Genomic DNA, 14,483 nt, shown 5'->3' on the forward strand with positions numbered 1-14,483 from the left:
ACTGTAAAATCAGAAATCAGACGTCTGTAGGTGAGAAAATTATAATTATGAATTTGAGTTTCTGTAACTGGTCTTCCTGTTGCCATTCAGCTGTGTGTGTGTGTGTGTGTGTGTGTGTGTGTAAGGAAGAGGGAGAGGGAGGGAGAGAGGGAAACCTACTAATCTAACATAAACTCTTTTTTGGAAGAAGACCTTGGAACTTTCTCTGATACTAAAGTCTGGGAGGAATTTGTCACACTCCATACATAACACGGATCCATGCATAAGAGATATTGTGCAACATCAAACAATTTCTCTAAAAGTGTTTACCGCAGATGAGGACGTGTTGTTCATGTGATCATTTCCTGTGCTGATCTTAAATGAAAGCCAGTGATATAATATTAAATTAGAGCTGATTCTGGTCTAGAAGGACCATGCATGTTTGGCATGCAAAGGGTATTTTCTACAGGACATGGAAGGGGTCTCCTCTTTACTTTAGTTGCTTCTCAACTTTCATTTTATTTATTGAAATATACTTACTTTTCTAATGTTTGTTGAAGAATTCTCTGAATATTTCACGTGATATTGAAGTTGAAATGGCACCAGTGTTGGGCTGGACCAAGAAATCTTCAAGTGGCCAGCATCTGTGATTTCCATATGTAAATCTAATGGGGGATCAGGCTTCACTTAAGGAAAAAAGAGAACATTTTTAAGTCAAACAGTTTTCAAGATAATCACAAAACAAAGTCAAGATGAATTTTTAGTGTATCCTAGCGTAGTTCTTTCAACTACTCAAAGGTGATCTTCAAAAGTTAATTACAGGGGCGCCTGGGTGTCTCAGTGGGTTAAAGCCTCCGCCTTCGGCTCGGGCCATGATCCCAGGGTCCTGGGATCGAGCCCTGCATCGGGCTCTCTGCTCAGCAAGGAGCCTGCTTCCCTCCTCTCTCTGACTGCCTCTCTGCCTACTTGTGATCTCTGTCTGTCAAATAAATGAATAAAATCTTTAAAAAAAAATTAATTACAGACCAAAATATTAGGTCTACTCCTTGTACCCTTCCATAGCAATCCACATATATTCATTTTCTCTCCACACATGGCAAAAACTGTAAATCGGTAATGAAGTTGTTTTGATAAATGTGAATTCCTGCCGTAAAAAAAGTCTGCTAACTTTATTTAACCTAGCACTCCCCAAACTTCTTTGAAGCCTCCCACACCACACTCACCTGCTGGTTTAGCAGGTGACAAGGAAAAACAGCATTTTGCTGAACACTACTCTGAAAACGCATATGGAGTTTGCATGCAAAGATGCATGTAAATATGCATATAAAATTCAGCAAATCTATTAACTTTGAAATATAATAATCTAGACACACCTACTCAAAACCCACAGTGTGCATGTTTCACATGCAATAAAACACGCAGGCCCTAGCTTGCCACCAGAAATGGGGATAGAGTTTCTTGGCTTAACAATGCGTTTAACTTAGTAAATCATTTGAGTTCATGTGTATATGCATGTGTTCATGTATGAATATGCATTTGTGTATAGGTTTTGTGTGTGTGTGTGTGCGGTTTTGAACACAAGTAACCTTTAAATTATTCATAGAAACAATACAAACATCTTATGATAAAGGATTGATTAAATAAATAATGGTTCATCCCCATAGGGAAATCTATACAGCCATTAAAAATCATATTAGAGAAGAATATTGAAAATGCTAATACTGTTAGTTTTAAAAGCTTATTAATCATCTATACTTGAGTTCTTAATTTGTTGAAATTAACAAAAGAATATTTATAAATATGTATTAAAACAGAAAAAAAAGCCAGAATGATAGAAAACAGATGATGCAATTTTCTTCTCGGTGCATCTCTATGTTTTCACGATTTTAACTAGCAGGAATTATGCACAATGAAATAATCATTACATTGAAATGTTTGCTGGTTTGAATCTTATTTTCAGGAACGAAAATGGCATATTACTATAATTAACATACTATATGTTTTAAGAATTTAGACGTAGTTTTTCTCCTTTTCTTGAGTCAAAGTTAATAAAGCTTTTACTTTATGTGACATATTACAAATTTTAGTTACTTTAAAGCAGAGACAGATAAACACTAAAGTCTAGAAACAGTAGGTGAAATTCACTGAGTTCTCATGACCAAAAAGAAAACAAAACAAAAACACCAAACAGAAATCCTGAAATTATAAACTATTGTACAGTTTCTGCCAGCATACATATATGCCTTAATATTAGAAATCCAAAAATAAATCTTTCTCTGGACCACCCATGTCCCCCGTCTTAGATATACCCCATCTACCTTCTTCTTTCAGAGCACTATTCCTTGGCAGAATTGGAACTACTCACTCTCCCCACTTAGTATTCCATTTTCCTAACCAACCTACTCTGATCTCCTCTGCTCTTCCAACTCACTGAAACCACTGTATCAAGGTCATCATCCTTTGCCAAATCCAATGTCAGTTGTCTGATGCACTTTCCTCCACTGTTCAGCGGCATTCCACATAGCTGCTCATTTGGATTCCACTTGACTTCCAGGCCACCATGCTCTTTCACTCCTCTTTTCTCTGATTGCCTCAGTCTTTCTCCCACTGAACTCCAAACGGGTGATATCAGGACAATCCCATAAACATCTATATGCCAGATAGTCCCATGTATATCTCACATGAACTCTAGGATCATATGTCCAACTGCCTGCTCAGCATCTCTTGGGTATCTATAAGCATCTCAAAATAATATGTCACACATCTGATCCTCCCCAAATACCTGGTACCACTATTCACTGGCATGCTCAGGGCCAAGTCTATTATCTTTGGTTCTTCTCTGTCCATACTCCATAACCAATCCACTAGAAATTTCAGTTAGCACATCTCCAAAATGAATCCCAGCTATGATCATCTCTTTACTTCTCCACTGCCACATCTCTAAACCAACTAGATCATTCCAATAGCCTCCTATCTGAGCCTTCTGATTCTATTCTTGTAACTATCCTTCCTCATTTCCCCATCAATTTCCTTCTCCACATGCAGAGCAAATTTTAAATGTGCATACATACATACACATATGACCATATCACTCTCCTGGTTCAAAGCTTCCACTGTAATTAGAATAAAACCCAAACTCTATAACCCTGGCCTACCATATGACCTGAATCCAATACCTCCAACCACATCTCCAAATATTCCCCCACCTCATTCACTCCAAGCACAAAAGCCTTGTCTTGGGCCCTCCCACTTCCAAGTTTATTCCATCTCAGAGGTTTTATGGGTGCTATTTTCCTGGCTGGAGCACCTTTTGCTCTGGATTTTTGCATGGCTATCTCTTTTTCATTCAGCTCAAATGCTATCTCCAAAAACAGGTCTTCTTTGATCTCCACAGCTGAAATAATAGTCCTTACACCTACCTAACCCTCTCCTCATTTATTTTGTGGAACTTAACATTTTTAGGACTATCATATATACCCAAGTATAAGGAAAGTTTTTTTTTTTTTCCCCTCAAAAAATTACCCCTGAAAAAAAGACAAAATTCTTTTTAGGTTTCTTATGAAGTCTCTCATAAACACCTTCTAACTACCTTATTTTTGTAAATATTTCATTTAAGTCTGATTCTAAATGTTTCTAAAAATCACCTGACAGAATTAGTTTTAAAAAGAGAACAAAATGATATTTTATAAATTTTATATGTTTTTTCCTGTGCTATAACTTCATCACAGGATTGCTTGGATGTCACTGTAATTATGTCGTAGAGACCATAAATATATCCCTAAAGGACAAATTATTTGAAAGTCCTAATGTTGAAATATGTTGTCATATACAGATTCAAAAAGTGGTATATCCCCGGTAACTTAGAGAGAAATGAAGGTGAAGTTGTTTGGAAAATTGTATGTGAAATACCAGGAAAAGTGGTTCGAGTGATGTCAAAAACAATGATGTCAAGATGCATGTAAATAGTTGGTATATAATGGTTTCAAGAAATATAAGTGGAAAATAGTAACACTGTTAAATTATGTATTATATATAAAATACATAAACAAAACTGAGTTAATAAATTTTAAGTGAACAATGGCTATATTATGCATATTTGTAATCATATGTTCAAGTTGATCAAAAGAAACTGGGAATCTTTGCACTAAAAATATGGGGTATTACCTATTTTTGAGTTTTTCTTATAATCAGATTTGTATAGAAAATGATTTTGCTTCTCTCTGCTCACTATTGTTTGTCTCCAGTTTATGAGGAACTTTTTCTCATTCACCATTGTTTCCCCAGTTTTGAGATCAGTTGCTGACACACATGAACTTCTAAGAAATATTTATTGAAGGAATAAGTAAAAGTATAAAATAAATAAATAAACAAGGGTAAAAACAGGCTCCTAATTATTTTTGGAAACTGTTATATGAGAAGTGAAAAAGTAACACCCCAACGATATATATCCATTGGACAGATCTAGGATTGAAAGAAAAACTGTTTTTAAGAATGAATTTAAGGGGCGCCTGGGTGACTCCATCAGTTAAGCATCTGACTGTTGATTTTGGCTCAGGTCGTGATCTCAAGGGTCATGGGATCAAGACCGTCATGAGGCTCTGTGCTCAGCAGGGAGTCTGCTTGAAGAGTCTCTCTGCCCCTCCCTCCACTCAAGCTTGCACCGGCTCGCTCACTCTCTCTCTCTCTCTCTCTCTCTTTAAAATAAATGGGTAAGTCTTTTAAAAAGAAAGAATTCAAGTCACAACTGCAGAGATAATGTATACTACTCTTAAAACATTCTAGAGGCTGCTTTTAATACTCCTGGGTTCTGCATTTGCTGTCCTGCCTGCATGGGTCAAAGCAAGATAAGCTACTGAAAACCTCTGTAAGCAATGTTTAACCTATTCGTGTGGCTGATGTTTAGATATAAAACCTTTTTTTATGCGTGACTTACCAACATTTATGGGCTGAACTGACATTAGAGGTGACTGGAAATTTGTTCCACCAGACGTGATTTTCAGATACAGAAGGAGAGTGTGGTTGAGTTTGGCTGTTGGTACAGGCACGTGGCATTCACAGCTCTCACGAACACTGCAGTTGCACTGGACAATCTGAAAACTGCTTTTCTGGGGGACCGGAGGCGACTCTTCTAACATTTCAGGCCTATGTGCCAAAGGAAGAGCTAAATATTAGCATAGATGCGACAGGATTGGATTTACCTAAAATATATGACAAAAATCCAAACCGAGGTGAAATGTTCCAAACATCCAGCTTAAATGGCATCTAGAAAAAGCAGGATACATTATATCAGAGATACAAAGATAAGGGTTCAAGCAGGTTAGCCTTAGAAATAATAGCCACACGAAGAGAGTGAAGCAGCCAAGTACTGAAAGGAAAGAAACATTGTGATCCTAAAACTCTACACCCAGAGAAAATACCTTTCAAAATAAACATGAAATAAAGCTTTATCTCAGGCATACCAAAATTGAAAGAATTTGTCACCATCAGATCTGCGTTACAAAAGGTGCCAAAGGAAGTCCATCAGACAAAAAGAAAATGACAGCAGATGGAAATCCGATTCCACACAAAGAAATGAAAATAATGGGGCACCTAGGTGGCTCAGTTGGGTAAGCGTCTGCCTTTGGCTCAGGTCATGATCTCAGGGTCCCAGGATCGAGCCCCATATTGGGCTCTCTGCTCAGCGGGGAGCATGCTTCTCCCTCTCTTCCCCACTAGTGCCCTCTCTTGCTATCTCTGTCTCTGTGTCTCTCTCAGATAAATAAATAAAATCTTTAAAAAAGAAAAGAACATTAAAAGGGTAATATTTACTGACTGCTTAAAACAAAAATAATACCATGTAGTGTAGGGTTTATAACACAGGGGGAAGTATAATGTGGCACTGGCTCCCAGCTTGGGGGAGAGAGCTGGGACATAAGTGTGCAGTTTTAATGTTCTCATACCATTCACAAAGTGGTACAATATTAGTTAGAGGTACATCTGTTAGATTGTAGTAAGTTAAAAACCTATATTATAAGTCCTAAAGCAACCACTAAAATAATAAAAGAGTTATAGCTAATGAGCCATAATAATCAAGCCAACAGAGTACTAGCATAAAGACAGAAAAATAGATTAATGGAACAGAATAGAGACCAACACATATATGGACAACCAGCTTTTGACAGAGATACAAAAGCAGTTCTGTGGAGAAAGGGCAATCTTTTCATTAAGTCGCATGGAACAATGGAATATCTACACGCAAAATAAAACAAAACAAATATCAATCCGTACTCACACCAGATTAAAAAATTAATTCAAAATGGATCATCAATTCGAATGTAAAACCTAAAGCTATAAAACTTCTAGAAGAGAATACAAGGACAAAAATTTGTTACCTTGAGTAAGGTAACATTTCCTTAGATACAACACCAGAAGTCTGATCCATAAAAGAACAAATTGATAAGCTGGATTCCTATCAAGATTGAAAATTGTTTTTTGAAAGAAGACACTACAGAACAACCAGAGGACAAGCCACAGATGGAGTGGATCTATTTCCCAATTATCTATCTGATAAAGGACTTGTCTCCAGAAGATATAAAGAATGTTACTCAACAATAATAAAACAAACAAAAAAAATTAAAAAAATAATAATAATAAAACAAACAATACGATTAAAAACAGGCAAAGATTTCACCAGGCACTTAGCCAGAGAAGATAAATCAATGAAAATAAACATATGAAAAGAAGCCCAAGGTCATTCGTTATTCAGGAAATGCAAACTAAAACCACAATGATAACACTATCCACATATTAGAATGGTGAAAATTTTTAGAATTAATTATAAGGATGTGAAGAAACTGGAGCTTTAATCCACTGCTGGTGGGAATGTAAAATGATACAACTTTGGGAAACAGTTTAGTAATTTTTAAGTTGTTAAAATTACACCTATCATATGATTTACACGTTCTATCCCAGGTAGTCATCCAAGAGAAAGGAAAGTATAAATCCTCTCAGAGACTCATACATAAACAGAGAGGCTTGTAGCAGCTTTATTTGTAATAGCTAAAAGCTGTAAATAACTCTAGTGTCCCTTCACAGGTGAATGGATAAACAAAATGAGGTATATCTGTATAATGGAATGCTACTTCACAATGGAAAGGAATGAACTTCTAGTAGATGCACACAACATTAATGAGTCTCAAAATGATCATGCTGTATGAAAGCATGATAAAAGTACTATATGACTGTATTTTTAAAAATTCTAGAAAAATACAAAGTAACCTGCAGTAACAGAAAGCAGGTCATTCATTGCATGGGGACAGTAGAGGGTGATGAGGACGGTAGGAACCAGACAGGGGCAGCGGGTGGAGTTACAAAGGGTCCGGAAGCAATTTCATGATTGGCAATATATTTGTTTTCTTTATTAGGGTGATGATTTTATGAGCGATTTCATATGGTAAAACTTATCAAATTTATGCTTTGAATATATAATAAACTGTGTAAATATGTATAGTTTATTGTCTACCTTATATCAATAAAGCTGTTTACCCAAAAAAAGAAAATTTAGGAAAAACTTTTTAAGCAATACTTTGGCTATCACTATAAACCTACAAATGAATGAGCTAACCTTAAAAAGTAATTGCAGGGGCGCCTGGTTGGCTCAATCTGTCAAGTGTCTGCCTTTGACTCAGGTGATGATCTTAGGGTCCTGGGATCAAGCCCTGCATCAGCTCCCAGCTCAGCGGGGGGCCTCCTTCTTCCTCTCTGCTCACCCCCAACATGTCCCCACCCTGCTTGGGCTCTCTCGCGCTCTCTCTCAAATAAATAAATAAAATCTTTTAAAAAAAAAGTAATTGTAGTTTTTCCTTGAGTTATATTGGGTTACTCCTGATAAACTCATCATAAATTAGATATAGCCTAAGTTGAAATGTATTTAGTACGCCTAACCTATCAAATGCCATAGCTTAGCTTAGCCTACTTTAAACATGCTCAGAACACTTACACTGGCCTACAGGTGGGCAAAATCATCTAACACAAAGCCTATTTTATAATAAAATATTGAATATCTCATGGAATTTACTGAATATCATACCCAGAGTTTAAAAAAGAGAGAGAGAGAGAGGATGGTCAAAGTGTATCAGCTGTTCACCCCCATGGTCACATGGCTGACAGGGAATTGTCACTGCCCAGCATCACGAGGGAGTATCCATCCTACCATATATCACTAGTCTGGGAAACTATCAAAATTCAAAACTGTACTGAATGAGTATTGCTTTCACACCATTAAATCATAAATCAAACCATTGTAAGTGGGTGACAGCCTGTAACTAGCTGGGTTGAGTTACATAACTCAAGGCACAGAGAATAATAGTATGCAACCAAGACACAGAGTTGTTATTTCCGATTTATTAGTGTTGTGTTTTTTCATCTGTCTGGTTGCCTGGAGAGTCTAAGCCTAGCTGCAAATAAGAAGACTTATTGCGTTGGGGGCAGTTATGGGTGGGACAGCGGTAACTAACATTTCCCTGTCTTGCTTAAGCCACCCCATTAGTCCATAAACACCTGCTGCCTTCTACCTAAACCATTCTGTTTGTTTTTTTAAAGAACTTAGGGAGAGGAAGAGAGTATTAATATGTAGATAGGATCACTGCCTTCAGAATTCTCACAGTCCTTTTGCAGGGAAAAAACTGTAAGTGCTAAATATACTAAGGAGAATACACTGTTCTAGAAACTCTGCTAACTAGCAAATCCCCGAGAATTCACATATAAATACAACGTGAACAAAATGGACCCGAATCTTTCATACATATACCACCAGTAGTAAGTGTGAATTCTAATAGATTTTCGAGTCTCCTGAGATAGACTTCAGCATTACTTTAGTCCCAAAAGAAATCAATCAAGAAACAACAGTTACAGGCCTTTTAGCATGCAAAGCAGTCTACTGAATGCTGTGTCAGGGATAATATTATTGTAGGAAGCACCCTAAATTAACACCAAGACCTAAAATCAAGTCCTTCCATTGGCTTCTGAGCCATAAGACTATAGACAGGTACATTCTTCTTTATGAGGCTCAGTTTCCATAATCAGTAAAACAGAGAAAATGCCTGTACCACCTACCTTTACAAGGTTGTTATAATCAAAGATGATTACATAAAAGTATTTTTGAAAACTTTAAAGTGCTACACACCCATAAAATACCATTTTGAATAAGAACTGGAATGACTTAGCACTTTCAATTTTATCTAAACCTTTAAACAAAGCCAGTGAAATGTCATTTTTAAAAAAAAAAAATCACACTACGCCTTTTAGGTATTTTTCAAATATTAAAATAAAAGCTTTTAAAAAGGGTATGGAACAAATTGAATAAATTGTGGTATTTTATGTCAGAAATATGTTTGCATGGTATTGTGCTTCGAAGAACTCCCAAATTTTACAGCAAAAATAGAAGTAAACAGAAAATAAGGCATATATTCTTCACTAATGCTTTTTAAAGGACAGAAAATTCTAGTGATATTTTTCTTTTTTAAAACAAAAAGAAAAGTTAGAATTACGCTGTCTTACTGTAGATAGTCTTGCCAATGCCATATTTTCTAAATAGGGTTGCTATTTGTAGAATTGGGCTGATTACCAATTAGATTAACTATCTGGTTTCTCTATCACTTCACTGTTGTGTGTTCTATTTTTGTGTGTGTGTGTGTGTGTGTGTGTTCTATTTAATCAATTTCATTGCTAATTTCTTTATAATATCAATATACATAAAAATATTACTATATATTTATAATAATGACCATATATAATATATATATATATTTTTTAGTAATTCATTAGTTGTGATTTTTTTAAGGCAACTCCATTCAGAAATTTCCCATACCACTCCAACACACAATCCCATTATGAAACTCTAAAAATCAATCTAAAACTAATTTCCAAATGTTCTACACAGGAGTGAGGAAACTACAGCCCACAGGCCAAATACACCTGTTTTTGTACAGCCTGTTAGCTAAGAATGGTTTCCTACATTTTCAAATGGTTAAAAAAAAAAAGAAAGAAAAAGAGGAAGAATATCCCATGATACATGAAAATTGCATAAAATTCAAATTTCCGTGTCCATAAACATAGTCATGCTTATTCATTTATACATATTAACTATGACTACAAGTTTGGAAGAAAGACTATATGGCCTGCAAAGTCTGAAATATTTGCTATTCTGGCTATTGGCCAGAAACATTTTGTACTCCCTACTGGTGGGAATTTGATGGACAAAGGACACAAAAATAGAAAATCCACATTAAATATAACATCACATAACTTTGTATAGCATATTTACAATTTACACAAACACCTTGCGAATCACTAATTTAATTTTCAAACTACCTTATGAGGGAACTAATATCACCTACTTTATAAGTAAGACAGGCTCAGAGACAATGTGGACCCAAAATTTGTCTGAAGTCTTGTGCTTCAGTGTTCCTTGCTCATTTCATTACATCCAAGATGTCTCTCTTTTTCTTTTTTTCTTTTTTTTTTTTAAGATTTCATGCATTTGTTTGACAGAGAGAACCCAGGAAGGGGGAGTGGCAGGTAGAGGGGAGAAGCAGGCTCCCCATGGAGGAAGGAGCCTGATATGGGACTTGATCCCAGGACCCTGGGATCATAACCTGAGCAAAAGGCAGATGCTTAACAGACTGAGCCACCCAGGCATGCCACCCAAGATGTCTTATTATCACAAGATAAATTTCCCTGTTACTGTAGCCACTTTATTATTTTATTTAGGGGATTAATACACCAGTGCTCACAACTAAAAAATAAATATAATCTGAACCATCTTAACATTTCCATACATCAGAACTTTAAAGAATTAGAGGATTATATAATTATGTAATAATTACATAATTATTATTATTTCAAGGATTATTCCTTGAGGAAAACAAGAGATATTTCTCATATTTGTGAGAGCATAAACTTTGCAAAGTTTGTGTGAAACTGGAATACAGGGACCTTGTAACTTGTCAAAGTCAGGATCAGTCCTTCCTTTATCTTCTAAAAGAAGTCTGAAGTATTTGTGAACATCAAACAGCACTCTAAATTTTGATCATTTTAAAGTATAAAGATTAAAATGATAATCAAATTTTTAAAATAAGAAAGGAGATACATTGGTTTAAAATAACAAAAAGGGGGGCGCCTGGGTGGCTCAGTGGGTTAACGCCTCTGCTTTCCACTCAGGTCATGATCCCAGAGTCCTGGGATCGAGCCCTGCATCAGGCTCTCTGCTCTGTAGGGAGCCTGCTTCCTCCTCTCTCTGCCTGCTTCTCTGCCTAGTTGTGATTTCTCTCTGTCAAATAAATTAAATATTAAAAAATAAATAAATAAAAATAATGAAAAGGTAAGTTTTTCTGAAATCCTTCACAAATTTTTATGCAGCCAAGTATCTTATGCCTTGCCAACACACACACACACACATTCAGTACCACTATTTAATCGCTCTGTAAGTGTGCAAACTTTACTTAAAAGTGAAAATAGTTACACAAAACAGAACATTTCTCAAATTTTAAATTTGGCTTCCTTAAAATTTTTACTATTTGGGCAATTTTTCTACTCAGAAGTTAGACATATTAATATTTAGTACTGAAATTTCATTTTTGATAGACACAGTGATTTATAGAGAGAGCACAGTCTATCCTCTGATCTTTGGTCATATTGTTTGTTCCCAGGATTACTTTTCTATGAATATATTCAAACTTCTCTAAGCAAAGATCTATGCCAAGCTATTACAGGAATAACATCAAATGGGCACCACTCAATTCCTAACTGTGACATAAACTGAGAGCAAACCATGGTGGACAAATGAATAAGTGGGAATTGTTGAAAATAGTATTAGTTTTGTACATCATTTAATCAAGTCACTTATTTTAATCTCAGACTGGTAATCTATATGGATGTTACCCAAAAAATCTACTTTGCGAATCCTCCCAAATTTCAAAGCCCAAATTAGTATCCCAAACTAGTCTCATCAGAATCACCTGGAACCTTGTTAAAAATAGATGCCTAGACCTTCCATGAAGAATTCAGTAGGTCTGGGGCTAAGGAATCTGTTTTCAATAAGAGCCATAGATTGGTTCTCAAAGAGTTATTCCCACACCAGTAGCATCAGCATCCTCAGGAACTTGATAAAAATGCAAATTACTGGGGTGCCGGGGTGGCTTAGTTGGTTAAGCAGCTGCCTTCGGCTCAGGTCATGATTCCAGGGTCCTGGGATCAAGCCCAGCATCAGGCTCCTTGCTCAGCAGGGAGCCTGCTTCCCCCTCTGCCTGCTGCTCCCCTCCTGCTTGTTCTCTCTCTCTGACAAATAAATAAAATCTTTTAAAAATATGCAAATTATTGGCTCCACCCCAGATCTCATGAATCAGGCCCAAATAAGAAGTAATGGCCTAGATAAATGTCATCAAGGAGACAAGTTTAAGAAGCATTTTGTAAAACACAAAGTACTCTTAATGCATATCAAGTTAACAGTATAACCACATTGGGGGAGAAATCCTAATTACCTTTGGAACATAGTATTTGGACCATGAAACCTTTAGCCTTAGCAAAGGTAAAATGAGTGGAAACAAATATTGTACTCTAGTTATATGCTTGTTTTTCACAGTGGTATAGGTTAGCAATTCCAAAATTACTTTACATATTTTCTAGGACAAGGAAATGGGTTTGATATTGTGGGAAAGGGAAGGCAGTTTTTTATTGCTGGCGAAAGAAGAAAGAGGGAAGTGTGGGAAGATGGAAAAGAGGGAGGGAAGGGAAGAGGAGGGAGAGAAAAAGGAGAGGAGGGTGGGGGAAGGAAGGAAGAAAGGAAAGGAAGGCTAGAATGGATCCTACGGTTTTGGACTAAAATGGGAGATACTATGGGTGCCTGCGTGGCTCAGTTGGTTAAGCATCAGACTTTTGGTTTTGACTCAGATCATGATGTCAAAGTCCTGAGATCAGGTCCTGAGTTAGCCTCCATATTCAGCAAGGAGTCTGCTTGAGATTCTCTCTCTCCCTCTCCTTCTGCCCACCCCCTGACTTGTTCACTCTCGCTCTAAATATATAAATCTTTTAAAAAATGGGCGATGTTAGTATGAATACATGCTTTTAATATATGTGTATACAGAGATAGAGTAAAACAAATTTGTGCCTATTATATATACACGTTGTGTGTGTATTGTGGATACACATACATGTGACTAGCTCTGTAACTGAGAGGGCCCAGAAACAATGCCCCCCAAGTAACATGAGAATCTAGCTCCCAGATACTGCTTTGTAAATACCATTCTCCAATAAAAAGGAATCTGGGCTCCTTGGAGAAATGGCTGATTTCAGTTTTAAAGCAAGAAAAGTATAAAACCAACTTGAAATGTCTTGTAATACTGGAGAGGAAGGAAGTCCTCAAAAAAGAAAAAAAAATATGAGACACATCAAAAGGACCAACCTGAATAAGTTCCCAATGGCCAAATATGGAGCAATTTGAGCAATAAAATAAAAAATGATAGTAACTGATTATAGCCCATAAAATAGAAGAAGAATCCATGAGTTCATCTTGACAGGAAGAAGGGAAGGAAACAAAGGAAGGAAGGGAATGGGAAGTGTACTTCTCCCAGAGCCTAGCACTGTGGCTTATACACACCAAATGTTTCTTTTGTTTTTTTTTTAAGATTTTATTTATTTATTTGACAGACAGAGATCACAAGTAGGCAGAGAAGCAGACAGAGAGAGAGGGGGAAGCAGACTCCCTGCTGAGCAGAGAGCCCAATGTGGGGCTTGATCCCAAGACCCTGGGATCATGACCTGAGCCAAAGGCAGAGGCTTTAACCCACTGAGCCACCCAGGCACCCCACACCAAATGTTTCTTTCTTTCTTTTTTTTTAATATTTTATTTATTTGACAGACCGATCACAACTAGGCAGAGAGGCAGGCAGAGAGAGAGGAGGAAGCAGGCTCCCTGCAGAGCAGAAAGCCCGATGTGGGGCTCGATCCCAGGACCCTGGGATCATGACCTGAGCCGAAGGCAGAGGCTTTAACCCACTGAGCCACCCAGGCGCCCACCAAATGTTTCTTGACTGAATAACACTAGCCCTAAAATGTCCCAGTTAGTAGGGAGCACTTTTATTTATTTTATAAATAATGCATTTGTCTTCTCTAAAAGTTGCAGTTGGTTCTTTTCTATATTGCCAATTCCTCTCATTATATTCATGTTTTCCTTTATATTCTTGAGCATGTGGAACATTGTAATAGTCATCCTTGTCTGCTACTTTTATTATTTCATTTCTAGATCTGTTTCTATTGACTGATTTTTCTTTTCCTCTTGGCTAGGGGTTACATTTTCCTGTTCCTCATATGTGTAGTATTTTTTTACTAGATGCCAGATATTATGAATATTACATTAAGTGTTGGAGTGTATTGTTTTGCTTTAAACAATGTTGGAATTTGTTCTGGCAGTCAGTTAAGTTATTTAGACACCAGTTTGAACCTTTTTTCTTTCAAGTTCTTTTGGGGAG

The 14,483-nt window shown here is 36.7% G+C and overlaps 1 protein-coding gene across 4 annotated transcripts in view; it reads right to left on the minus strand.

Moving 5' to 3' along the window:
* Positions 1 to 14,483, minus strand: part of LEPR (leptin receptor) — an 89,061-nt gene that overhangs the window by 37,295 nt on the left and 37,283 nt on the right. For all 4 annotated transcript variants that reach the window (XM_045979971.1, XM_045979953.1, XM_045979962.1 and 1 more), the window contains 2 exons: positions 4,913 to 5,121; positions 520 to 665 (listed from right to left, as the gene is read on the minus strand). In XM_045979971.1, the coding sequence (XP_045835927.1) occupies positions 520 to 665; positions 4,913 to 5,121 (355 nt within the window). The remainder of the gene's footprint in view (positions 1 to 519; positions 666 to 4,912; positions 5,122 to 14,483) is intronic.

Source organism: Meles meles, chromosome 1 (genome assembly GCF_922984935.1).
Source record: "Meles meles chromosome 1, mMelMel3.1 paternal haplotype, whole genome shotgun sequence".
NCBI classification, from domain to species: domain Eukaryota; kingdom Metazoa; phylum Chordata; class Mammalia; order Carnivora; family Mustelidae; genus Meles; species Meles meles.